Below are 13,628 nucleotides of genomic sequence, written 5' to 3'. Positions count from 1 at the left end.
CTGAAACAACATTGCTAGAATCACAATTACTATAAACTGATTAAAAATAAACAGCTTTAACTGCAAATCTGCATAGGCAGGCTGCAACTAAAATTGGACTGGCTCTCTTGTTGCAGCTTTGAACGAACCGACAATAGACTACGGGTTTCAGCGGCTCCAGAAACTCATACCACGTCATCCAGGGGATCCGGAAAAGCTTCCCAAGGTAATTCGTTCGGCTCTTCCATACCTCATTAGAACTGTATTTATAAAAATATTAAAAAAATAGAACTTAAAATAGTAAATAATTCGGTTTCTTTTTTGACTGCTTGACAACAGCAAGTAGCCTTCAAAAAGCGAGGATTATAAGTGTGTACAAAACTTAAAGCCACACTTAAAATTAGACCAAGATGATGATGATGATGATGATGATAATAATAATAATAATAATAATAATAATAAATATTACTATTATTATGTAGATGATAAGGGAGAGTAGTAAGAAATAAAGATAATAATATGTGTACAGAGAAAAGAATAATCTGGTATGTGCAAAAAGTCTACGTGAAGCCGGTCAGCACGCTGATGCCCACAGTACACCTCGTTAAGCATTCTTGTAGCTTGATGTTCTAATGCCTGAAATGAGAATCGGAATATGGTAAACTTCATATTCACTTACCACCGTTTCGCATTACAGGCTCACACTATTTTATCTAAGATAGAACGAAATAAATAATACATCTTTTGGAGGGTAATGAAAGAAATTCTGAAGTTTAACGAAATAAAAAGCCCCCGAATTAAGTTACGATTCCAGATACTGAGACAGTATCAATCACCGCACTGAAATTATCTGGTATAAAATTATGAATACAGTATACAAAATCACAGCACAAAATTAATTCGCATAGGAGGCCACCGGCCGGTCACGGTAGCCGAGCGGTCTAAGGCATGTACTGTCTTCGCTCGCTTGGAAACCGGGATCGTGTGTTCGAACCCCACTCAGGGCATGGATGTTTAGTTTGTATGTGTGCGTTTTTCTGTGTTTATGTACAGGCAGAGGCCTTGCGATGAGCTGATCACCCGCCCAAGGAGTCCTACCGAATGTGTAAGATCTAGCAAAACCGAAGTGAACGGAGAAGTTCATGGAGGTAGGCCTAGGCCCACTGGGGCTGTAGTGCCAAGGAAAAAAAAAGTAGGCAACCGTGCCGGTCACGGTAGTCGAGCGGTCTAAGGCATGTACTGTCTTCACTCGCTCGGAAGCCGGGTTCGTGGGTTCGAATCCCACTCAGGGCATAGATGTTTGTGTGCGTTTTTCTGTGTTTGGGTACAGGTAGAGGCCTTGCGACTACTAGATCTAGTAAAACCGAAGTGAACGGAGAGTTTCATGGAGGTAGGCCTAGGCCCAAATGAGGGCTGCGGCGCCAATGAAAAAAAAAGTAGGCCACCGTAATTTGTAAGTGAACATTACAGTGCTTCTAATTGGCACCGGATCTACTTGTCTTTCGGATGAGAAATTTTAGAGATTGTATAAATTATCTTCTTGCTCTCCTGTCATTAAATCTTATGTACTCTAATAGCCGGTGAAAACTGATGAATATGCAGAACACAATATCCACTCTGCTAATTGCTATGCTTCATTACAGAGGATTAATAATAACAATACGATGGAGGGACTCTCCCTTTACTGCGAGCCTTATGACTATCAGTCTGCGAATTACTTCTCACAAAGCAGGTTAGAACAGCGGTAACATTTCTAGCCCTGGCTCGAGATGTACCGGCCGTACTGCCTAACACTGTTAGTCATTTCCATTTGTTTCTTGTTGCTGGTACACGGAATATTGCCTTAAAATATTACCGTTACATTCTTTACGTGCTTCCTATTATAAACAGCAGTCTTCATATGACATGTTCCATCCAACACTACATAACCCCAACACTTTGTGAAACTTCGTAAAATTGCAGAATAAACCAAAAATGTACATTCCATTAGACTTGCCGATTTCTGTGGGAAACTGAAGGAGATGGTAAAGATAAATACCTCCTTACTCCTCCTAGCCAAATATATTCGACTTAGGTGATGTGCTAGATATTCAGAAATATTAACAGTGTGTATAAGACCTCTACTCCATTCCGTAGAATTTTTGTCAGTTTTTTATTTTTGGTTTATTTAGAGACGTCAGTAACCGACTCTGTGGTCTAGTGTTCAGAGTTCCTGGCTACAGATCCAGAGGTCCCGGATTCGATTCCGGGCCCTTCCAGGTTTTCTGAGAAGTAGTGGGCCTGGAACGGGGTCCACTCACCTTCGTGAGGATAACTGAGGAGCTATTTCAAGGAAACAGCGGCTCCAGTCTAGAAAACTGAGGTTAACGGCCGTAGGGATCCGTTGCGCTGACCACGCGACACCCAGCCTCTAACAGAAATGAGTATCGGAGCATAAAGCTAACAGCCTCAATACCATCTGTGGGCCGATTGTCTAGAAACTGTGAGAGCCTCGATGTCTCACAACCCTCTGGGTCTCCACGACCTGTTACATGGCGTCATATTCCACACGATAGAACTCATCGTAACCATCGATGTGAGAAGCTCAAATCCCACAAAATTTATCTCAACTGAGATTTCCGTGCTCCTGCTTTAGCATCTTGAAACTGACCACAACAGCTTTGTCCTTAAACCTTTCAGATTCATTGAATTCCACTGATCGTCCTCTCGTGCTTCTCTAAAGGGCCGTGACAAGGGCTCAGTCGTTATATGAATGCTATATTGGAGATTGTCCATTGTCCAGGCCATATTTAGTAAACGTTATACTCAGAAAATTGGATCAATTTCCATCGTCATATTAACGGCAAATTATAGCAAGTGTCACGTAACTTCGAACAAGGCCAAGAGTAACCTTGAATGCGCAGAAGAAAATTTTCAGACAAGGGGTTGGAGGGTGTGAGACGTGACAGGCGGCCAGTGGAAGAACGAGTGTTAAGAAACTCCTCCCACCACAAGCTATGCGGGGCCTTGTTCGAAGTTACGTGACACTGTCTATAGTAACAGCTGCAGTTGATACTAACGGCCTAGTAGCGGACAAGGCAAGCTGAAAGTAGCTAATCCCAAAGCCCTCCATTTTATATGATCCTGAGTTACTTCCATTTAAATTCCGTCCTCACAACTTATCTCCCTAAGATTCATCTGAAAGTTGTCTTTCCAGGTATGTTCGACATAATACCAAATTTTTATACATTATTTCTTTAAGTGAAAATATTGAATTATCTGTATATTATTATGTGTAACCCAGATAAATAATCTGATCTACTTCCGCTTCTATTGATTAATAGGCTATTATCGTCAGATTAGAATGGACAGCAATATTATCAATATTTAGCTATTGATTAGCGATATTAAGACACTTGAATACTTGGATCCTGGATTAGAATAGACTGGGAAAAGGGTGTCTAAACTGAACGGGATTTTTCCTTCCGTTCCGTGCTGGTAGAAGCCACGCGGTGGTATGACCTTTTACTCTGAAAGTTTAACCTCTTGTCCTAAATCATGGATCTCCGTTCCTTTCTAGAAACTTTCGAATCAGAATAACTAATTATTTCGACATTTTATAAATTGTTTTCATTTCTTATACAGAATAATTAAATATAATCATTATTCTGTTTACCATAACGCAGTTCAATGTTCTGTTTTTCTGCTTTTCAACGAAATAAAGCTCACCATTTCTTCGTCTTGTACGAGGAAATCAAGGCAATTGATACGCCGTCTGCTTAGATGCATATAATTTTAAAATAAATTAAAAATTTAATGTTAATTTTCAAACCGTGCTGTAGCGCCAAGAAATTTCTGGAACTAATTTGACTTTACGTCTCTTTATTTATAATAAGCCTAAATTATTAAACAACTTATCGTAAATATGCCCTGCACGATAAAATGGACAAGGACTGCATCCTCGTTCAACACTCCATAATTCACGAATTTTTCAGCCCTTATATAGTTGCGTATATTAACTAGAATTCAGGGACAGATGTGTTTTGCCACATTTATTGGAAAATACATCAATTCGTATATAAATTGTTACTAAATTATATGCTATGTTTCGTACAGGAAATCATCCTGAAGCGAGCGGCAGACCTGGCGGAAGCTCTGTATAGCATGCCACGCAATAATCAGTTGGCACTATCAGCCCCACGCTCCCCTACAATGACCAACAATGGGATGCCTTCGGGATTCAACACGTACACGGGCCAGCTCGCAGTCAGCGTCCAGGAGAACGGAAACGGTCAGTGGACTGAAGGTGCATATCCTTCCACCTATATGACACTCACTATACTAAGTAGTCCAGGATATTGTTTTTCAGGAAAAAAATTGTTTTCAAAACTTTTATGAGTAGATTAAGCTTTCAATATTCCATCTTCATATACCATAAAACTATGATGTTAACTAAGCTGTTCCATAGGGTAACCGCCGGCTTACCACCGCGGCCACTCGGGTTCGATCCCAGGTCAGATTATGTGGGATTTGTGGTGAATAAAGTGGCACTGGATCGTGTAGCCTCGTAGTACTTCGGTTTATTCGGCCAGTTCTGCTCAATATTCATCAATAATTCCATCATGGCTGCTGCATTGTCCCGAGACTAAGAGCGTCTTTCCATGACAAACTGAAGAACATAAAATTTCCCTGTTATTTTTATGGTCGTGAACTCAATTTCTCACATTGAATAAAGAACGTAGATTCATGTTGTTAGAGAAGGACGTGTCCAAGAATATATCTGGATTGAGAGGGATGCGGAGCTTCCTGCTTCGTACTCATCTTCAAAAATTATTAAGGTGAGAAAATCAAGGGCGATGAGGCTATCGGGATGTTATATGAATGATAGATACGTATTTTGGCATAAATACCTAAAGCGAGGGCTTAACAGACACAGATATAAATAGAATATTATTAAACTGGATCTCAAATCTGTCTCAAGAAACGGTCCTTGATTAATTCTTATTAACTCGGGGAAGGACCTACAAGTTCCATAAGGGGCGATTAATACGATTCTCTGAGAGAGTTTTAGCTTCTAAAGATGGACTCCACTTTTTATTTACTTAGTTCAATAATTCAAAATGCTATCCTTCTTGAATAATTCCAGAGCTTCAGCTGAAGTACTCATGGTCTCAACTATTACTTTGAACTCTAGGTGTAAGGATAAGACTACTGCTTTTCACCCAAATAACTAATACTAACCAACAAACAAAGAAACCAACTAAGCAATCAAGCAACCAGCCAAGAAAAAGAGATAGTTCAGGAGCAGAAAAACTATGGTCCATGAAGGACTCAATCCTGCCCATGGTGCTACTCGAATACTATTTATAACGCGACATATAACCATTTTGCTTTCACGTACATAGTGAAGATAAAGGACTTAATGGAAATCATATACTTCGTACGGAAATACAGGTTTCGTACATTCTTGGTACATGTATTTGCCGTGAATGAAACTGATTAGCAGCCAATATATTGGAGCCTTCCCTGAAATTCTGTTTAATTCGTGAGAAAACATATCAGGTATAGGATTTCGTGTCGAAAATTAAGCTTTACGTTTGATGGCTGTTAGTTGACAAATAACTTCGGGTAGGTGTGTGAAATTTTATATTATAATAGTCATTAACTTCCCAACATTGTCTGTGTTAAAATTAATCTAGTTTGCTAGCGGTGTCAGAGTTATGGAGACGTTGAAAGTTTCTAAGGTTATATCAGGATAATTTAGCGCAATCAGAATTGTACTTGTCAAAATTATACAAAGAAACTGATCACTAATTTACGTAATCATTAGTCTGCAGTCATTTGTGGCTGCACCAAATAAGAGATGATAGTAAAGCGTTCGGAGAAGAGCACTAGCTTCTGGAATCGAACATTCTGTACTCTTTTTTTTTTTCCTTGGCACTACAGCCCCAGTGGGCCTAGGCCTACCTCCATGAACTCCGTTCATTTCGGTTTACTAGATCTTACACATACGGTAGGACTCCTTGGGCGAGTGATCAGCTCGTCGCAAGGCCTCTACCTGTAGACAAACACAGAAAAACGCACACAAACATCCATGCCCTGAGTGGGATTCGAACCCACGATCCCGGCTTCCGAGCGAGCGAAGACAGTGCATGCCTTAGACCGTTCGGCTACCGTGACCGGCCATTCTGTACTCTGGTACATGTTTATTGGCGTTTCAGAGGAAAGCATTTCATCTGTCTTCAGGGCGAAGAATAAGCCAAGCAACCAACCAGCAAGAAGCAAGAAGCAAGCCCTGTTTTTCACTGATAGAATATTTGTACTACAGGAGTATGACGAAGCACAGTATTGCTAATGTAACGCCTGTCCCTGTTCCCTTGTTATCAGTAACTTGCTCCTGTTTGCTGTATCGGTTGGAGTTTATTTCTGCAGGAGTATGACTGCGCTGCCAATGTAATGCCTGTCCCCGCTCCCCTGTTGTCAGTAACTTGCTCCTGTTTGCTGTATTGGTTGCAGTTTCATTCTACAGGAGTATGACTGCACATAATGTTGCCAGTATAACGCCTGTCCCCGCTCCCATGTTATCGGTAGCTTGCTTCTATTCCTGAATTGGTCGGAGTTTCTTTCTACAGGAGAATAATCTAGCACAGTGTTGCCAATGTAACGAAATACCATACTCCCCTGTTCTCAGTAATTTCCTCCTATTTGTATTATTGTTAAAGTTTCCCTTCTAGAGTGCATGACCGCGTACAGTATTGCCAACTTAACGCCGCTCCCTCTTCTCATTCCCACTCCTATATTAGTAACTTACTCCTGTTTGTCTTACTGGTAGGGTTTTTCTTCTAGAGGAGTACGGCCGAACACAGAGTAGTAGCGTCTCTCCACGTGGGGGCGGCTACGGCTCCAGCGCTTCGACGCCTCACTCTTCTAATGGTGGCGGTTCATATGTGACGGGGGCGTCCACTGGCGTCACAATGAATGGTAGCTACAGCACCGCAACCCCGGGTACAGGTACGGGCAGCGGAGCAGCAACGGGCGGAACGGGCTCACAGCTCACCAATATGGGTGTTCCCGGCTCACCCGCCACGTCGGGACTCTTCAATTCTTCACGTAAGACTCACAATTGTATCTCTACATTGTTTTTGTTGTTTCCTGTGCACTCCGTACAGAACTAAGTTACGACGCAGTAGGTATGTAGCCTGCATGACGGTAAAACATGTGTGCAGAATTTTGGTGGGGAATTTCTTGAAAATGTGTCAAGGAAACCCGTTAATATTATATTACTAAAATTAATCTCAGATAGGGAATTTATCTGAGAATGGGAACCCGAACTATTTCAGGAAGATGCTCATTTGAGATTTTGTTAGCAGCTATAGGTCTCTAGGATTCTTGACATAATGACGATAAGCCAACTGAAGAGATTTCACAGTGTACAATGAGAAATATGAGAGTGACTATGGACGTAAAATTCCAAAAGATTACAGGCCGAAAATGTCATGTTATAAAGGAATTTTCCAGGCAGCTGCTTAGATGAACTGAGGAAGATCATTAAATATATCAATAGTGACATTATTCACCCTGAAATTCGAAACTATTACCTCCCAAATGAAAAATTATACTTTAGTGATTATCACAAATTGGTTGCGAAGCTGAAGTTTTCAAGGTCATCATTTCACTGGATTAAGCACCGTCTCTTCAAACTATAATGTACTAAAACATATTTATATTTACTGTATTTCTTACAATTTTTACTTAAATATTTAGTTAGAATTATTAATGGATTCGTGGTTCTTTTTGTTTTAGTTATGTGTATGGATACTTATGAATTAGGAAGCCAGCATCAATTTGATTCTCCTGAGCATTACTTCACAATGAAACGTTCATTTGCTCCTGCGATGGGCTCTACCTCACGAACCCCCATGCCCGTTCACCCCACAAACAGACACCACATGGCTGTTCAATGTTAGTATCTCTCTCTTTCATTCTGAGATTATCTGCCATTTCTGAATGGTCGGTAATTATTATTAAATGACAACATTTCAGACGTTACAGAGCCTGATAACAGTGGCCTGCATCCCATACAAACAATGTAAACAAAACCACATGTCACTTTCCTAAACAAAAAGAAACCGCAACACTTTTTTGGATGGGAGATCGGCTCAACAGAAGGATTTTTATCATAAGAAAACACCGACTGGACGAAAGTAATACTCGTATATAAATTCTGAAGGAAAAACTGAATCCAAATACTCAACCAGTCTTCTTATAAACGTATGATTGGTTAGGACAGCGGCATCTGTAGACTGCAGGAAGACATGAGAAAATAATGCAGAATTTAATTTGGAAAACCCGAAAGGAAGACACCATTCTCTAGACCTAGACTTATATGGATCTTAAGAAAATAATATATGAGAGTTTGGATTGTGTTCAACTGATTCAGGATAGGGCCAATTGGCGTGGTATTGTGAAAAGTAGCGGAACTTCCTGTTTCATAAAAATCTGGGAGACTGTGAGCTTCTAGGGGATGACTCTGATTTTTGGAGCTATTCTTAGACAATTTTACATGGTGTACGTTTACCTTTATTTCAGTATACAAGGGATATTCGGAAAGTAATCTCCGGTGAGCTGTTAACAAAACGAGCGACGAGAAAGTAATGTTGTTATATACAGAAAATACGTACATACTTAAGCTACTTCTCATCGTAGTCACCGCCGGAACTGAGGCACTTGTCGTGTCGGGGAATAAGTTTCTGTATGCGTATGTCAAAGAAGTCTGCCACCTGTGAGCTCAGCCGCGTTTTGACGCCTTCCATCAACGCCTCACTATTATTGAAGCGCTGTGATCCTAACCATTTCTTCAGGTAGGTAAACAGGTGGTGGTCGCTCGGAGCGAGATCAGGGCTGTAAGGAGGGTGGTCAGACAATTCCTAGCTGAAATGCTCCAACAGTGCTCGAGTGAGAGCATCTGTATGCTGACACGCTTCATAGAAGAACACTACACCGGATGTCAGCATTCCACGCCTTTAGTTCTGAATGCCTCTAGGCAGCTTTTTTAGTGCTTCACTGTACTCTTGTGCCCTCGGTCATTAAGGGGTATGATTTTATTTTACGAGGGAGCGAAGTTGTGCCAAATTCATTAGAAATTCATTACAAGTCTTGTAAAATTAGGTAAACCACCAGATAGCTGGCCGGAAACGGGAGGTCAGCGTCGCGGCTGACGTCTTTCTTATCCGCGATCGACATGCTATCTCCTTTAGGTCCAGTTTCTTTCCTTCCAAATAACAAAATAGCCATTATTCACACAGTTCAGATGGGTATAGATGGAAACACACAACCTGGGACACTTGTGACTGATACAAAAATAACGTTAAGCTCATCTAAATTAGTATATACGCAGGCCTCTAGGTTGTGGATATGTAGGTATGTTATGCCCAAATTGAGGGTGTCGGGTTCCACAACACGTAATTCCCCAACCAGATTTATTTTCTTCTGGGTGTAATAAGATTGCTTTATCCACGATAAACACAATTCAATACACTAATATCATCCTTTAGGAACTATAACGACATTCATTAGAGAAATTGATAAAAATATAAATACGAGTTGTACCTGTAAGTAATAATTCTAAAAATGTGTATTTGCTGCTTGTTACTTACTCTGTGACTTAAAAAATCGTTTACGGAGGTACGATTTTACATTCGGACTAAACACGTGACATTTTGAGCAAACTCGTTAAAAAAAATAATCTCAATCGTCGCAAATAGGCCAGTACGTGTTAAAAAGAGAGCTAACATATGTATTCTTTTGTTTGTTTTGCAGGGGTTGGAAGTTTGGTGTCATCCCCCTTCGCAACAATGAACCCTTTCGCCCTACCAACGTGCAATTCCCAATCGTATGGATCGAGTCCTTTACTTAGTTCTGGCAAGTAACACGAGGAGGCATTATATTCATAGATGTAAATATACTGCAACAATTTTACAATAAGGATAATTATCAGTGTGAGCGAAAGAAAGTAGTTCTCAGAAGAAAAACAATTATCAGCATCATCAAGGGCCTATCCTCCCGAATCAACGCGAAACAGATATAACGAACCGCAGCACGAAGATCATTTGCGAAGTGCAACTGCTACTGAGTTAAGAAAAGTGACGTAATGTAAATTGATAATCGTGCTTCATGTGCGGGTGTGTGTATGTTTGAATGTGAGTGACTTTACTTTGGGCCGATTACAAACACTACGAAAAATATTACCATCTCCAAACCTAATCACAAATTGTACCTTTTCATCTACATTCATAAAATGGACAAGAAGCCCACAATTGTTTACAATGGCATGCATATCCCCGAGTGATGGACACGAAACGATTCACATATACATTATACATTTCAATTATGTTAATAAAGCTTCACTTTAATTAATTTCTAAAGTAAAGGCCACTAAATCTAATAATCTCGTGATGAAGACTCTAGACACTCCAATAAATATGAGATACTAGTATTAACCTGATTGTATCATCGATTATTTTAAAATGGCCTATACATGGATATCGAATCCCAAGTCATACATATCGCTCCCTTGTGGGAGAAGTCAGACGTTTTAATGTTAACATATAAATGCTACTTCTCATGAGGTAATTTCAGACTATACTTCCTTATATACAGACATGCATATATCATGATAGTTTTGTACAATTTGTGAATAACTAACCAAGTAAACAACAACCTAAATGGCGAATGAACTTGATGTACAGAGAGAGCGAATGAAGTATTCCAGAGAGCGAACTGTGAGAATATTACTTTTTTTAGTGTCTCGATATTAAACCCATATAAATATAAAATCATTCTTTTCTCTAATGTATTGTCTTGTATCATAATTTGCAGGAGAGAATGTAAAAAGATATTCGACCTCCGTGTACATACATGACTAATAGATATATATATTTGTTTAGAACGTACCTATATATTTCTCATGGAATTGGAGTGATGGTGTGTTTGAGAACGTAAGGTGTATATTACATTATGAAAGCATTTTCTCCCAGCGCTCTCTGAACTTCGGGCCGGAGTGACGTCATACAATACATTAACATGTATACGATCTTACGATATTCTTTCTGATATCACAATTTTACATCAGCCAGATATACCAACTATTCAAGTAGTGTCATTTTTTCTGTGCAGTAAGGAGATTATGGACTTTTTAGTCCTTTTATACGAAACAGATTCTATGAAATCTGATTTCTCGAGCACAGACAATTTAAACTGTTTTTGATCACTTGGATATACATCGAATATTCATCAATAATTTATTCTTCTATTCTGTTGTAAGAAAACTATAATATCGTTGTCTTAAAATAAAACTTTAGCATTTTATTTTCGAAACGAAGTTTCGTTCTGAGTATGTAAAATGGCGCTTCTATAGAAGAAGAAAATAATTAATTTTCATTATGAATTGCATAAATTTGGCAAACCACATTTATAACACTTAGCTCTCAGTTCCTCTTTCTACACGATATGTGAAGTAGCTGGTTTTCTTCTTTGTTGTTTATTCTTTCCACAGCAATAATTTATGTAGAAATTCTTACATTCAGTTGTTATAATTATGCTATCGATCTCTTGTGTAATTTATTGTTTCGGTATAGTGACAATTTATAATTCTGTTTGTTAAGAATTTAAGCTAAGTGTTTTCTTAAAAGTTTATTAAAATATCGATGTACATTATTAAAAAAAAACATTTAATGATATTTTCCTTTACTGTTTTACATTTGTTTCCTCATAAGACCTGGACAACAAGTTCTACAACCCTCTTGTCTCTGAGATATCATGCCTTGACTAATGTTCTAAGTATGAAAGTTCGTCTGTGTCCTACACTGTGGCCCTACCTTCGGAATGCCTAACGTTGCATAGAGAAAAAGTATTTATCTTCTAGGAAATAACGTCGTGTAGTCTGTTGAAAGTCAACCATGTTCTGGACTTCCAACGGACTACTTACCTACCACTGGGTCATACAGAACTGTACACGGCGTACTGTCACGTATAGGGCTTAAGGTGACTAATAATTGTGGGTTTTAGACTTGATGATTAGATTTATTGGACGTCTCTTTTTCAATTGCACTTGCTTACAAGAGTTCACAAATTGAACTCCTTCTTTACGACGTCTGTCTTGCAAATCTCTCCCTTTTGTCTCGTTCTCGAACTGATCTCTAGTCTCTCGAATTCTCTCTCTCTCTGGATGTCTGAATCTCGGGCTGAACTAACTTCATGCGTACTGAATACATATCACCAAGTAGAACAGTTGATTGATCTCTGTTATCTTCCGTTGCCATGAAAACGTGTGACAATGTCTGGGCAACGTCTTGACCTATACCAGCGTATTCGTTGCCGCGGAAACGTGTCTTAATTAGCAGTTGTAATGGTAACTTAGTCTTCACTTCGTCGTTGCTCATCAACGGACATCTCGTTCTGGCTCCACTATTCCGGCTTTCAGGCATCATGTCACAGTGCTCTTCATAACCACCACTGTTAGAAACTCAAACCCTATGCATTTGTTTCCAATTTTTCTCTCAACAATACTTCGATCCTGATATGTTATATTTATTCCAAAAACAAATATTATATAAGCCTAATAACAGAATTACTCAACAAAAGGAACACAACGGCATAGATGCATATTTATTCTATAAAAATAAAGTAGTACCTATTTACTGTCTACGTTAATTACGCCTATTTATACTGAGGATAATGTTTTCAAGGTGGTAACATTCGAGTTTGATGTAATGCAGTTATTAAGTATGTAGATGGGTACAAAAGTGAAATGTATATAGAAATTATGGTTGCTACAGCACTGGTTAAGAAGAGTTCCACCTTCTGGGATACATCGAACATGTATTGATTTGAAGGTTCCCCGAAACATCGGTTGACTTTCAACGGACTACATGGCGTTATATCCCAGAATATTGAACAATCCAATAGTGAAATGTCCTCTTAAATTTTATCCTAGACCTAAAACGCCAAGTATGATGGGGGGCGAATAAAGGATTTGGGAGATAGAACATTCACATATGAGGATGAATATGACTTTCCCATTCACGCTTCGTGCTGAACGAACAGAACTAAGTGTCCTCATCGAAGTGGGTCCTATACTACCACAGTCAATAATTTTGTGGACTGGCCGCAAAGCGTCGTTGCCGTGCATTACAGCGGATAGGTTGAGGCACGATATGATGCCCTGTTAGTTCATCTCTCGTCACAGCAAGAGGTAGTTGTGTGCCAACAGTTTAAGCAGAACTACGGCCTCTGTTGTGAACTGCAGTTACATGCGAAATTGAAAATGTGGCAGTTTGAAGAACGGGCAAACATCAAGTTCTGCCAAAAACTAGGCAAATCCCCTAGCGAAAATTTGGCGTGGGAAGAATTGGCAGTTGCTACACGACAACGCCCCTGCACATCGCTCTGTTCTTGCCCAAGAGGAACTGGCAAGGCAACAGGCCACCGTTTTGCCACACCCTCCGTACTCACCTGATCTCGCACCATGCGATTTCTTTCTTTCTCACTGAAAGCAAAGCTATGTGATCGTAGATTTCAGTCGTCCGAGGAGGTGGCATAGCCATAAGAGACGCCGTACGGGATTTTCCCGCCAGTATGTTTCAGCAATGTTTTCGGCAGTTATATCAACG

General features: G+C 39.7%; 2 protein-coding genes across 9 annotated transcripts in view; one reads left to right on the top strand and one right to left on the bottom strand.

Moving 5' to 3' along the window:
- LOC111874817 (transcription factor collier) overlaps positions 1-11,652 on the top strand; it is a 376,238-nt gene extending 364,586 nt beyond the window's left edge. For 2 of the 6 annotated variants that reach the window (XM_033755619.1, XM_033755618.1), the window contains exons 11-15: positions 117-205; positions 4,075-4,264; positions 6,805-7,068; positions 7,762-7,920; positions 9,778-11,652. In XM_033755619.1, the coding sequence (XP_033611510.1) occupies positions 117-205; positions 4,075-4,264; positions 6,805-7,068; positions 7,762-7,920; positions 9,778-9,887 (812 nt within the window). In that variant the 3' untranslated portion in view covers positions 9,888-11,652. Of the gene's footprint in view, positions 1-116; positions 206-4,074; positions 4,265-6,790; positions 7,069-7,761; positions 7,921-9,777 lie in introns of those variants that run through there. The other 4 variants (XM_033755620.1, XM_033755621.1, XM_033755623.1 and 1 more) reach the window with 4 other exon arrangements.
- LOC111874820 (protein PBDC1) overlaps positions 1-13,628 on the bottom strand; it is a 751,412-nt gene that overhangs the window by 723,790 nt on the left and 13,994 nt on the right. The window lies entirely within an intron of this gene.

The sequence above is a fragment of the Cryptotermes secundus genome, unplaced genomic scaffold (assembly GCF_002891405.2).
Source record: "Cryptotermes secundus unplaced genomic scaffold, Csec_1.0 scaffold27, whole genome shotgun sequence".
NCBI classification, from domain to species: domain Eukaryota; kingdom Metazoa; phylum Arthropoda; class Insecta; order Blattodea; family Kalotermitidae; genus Cryptotermes; species Cryptotermes secundus.
Note: the sequence above shows the minus strand (reverse complement) of the source record. Positions and strands in the feature narration are given on the sequence as shown.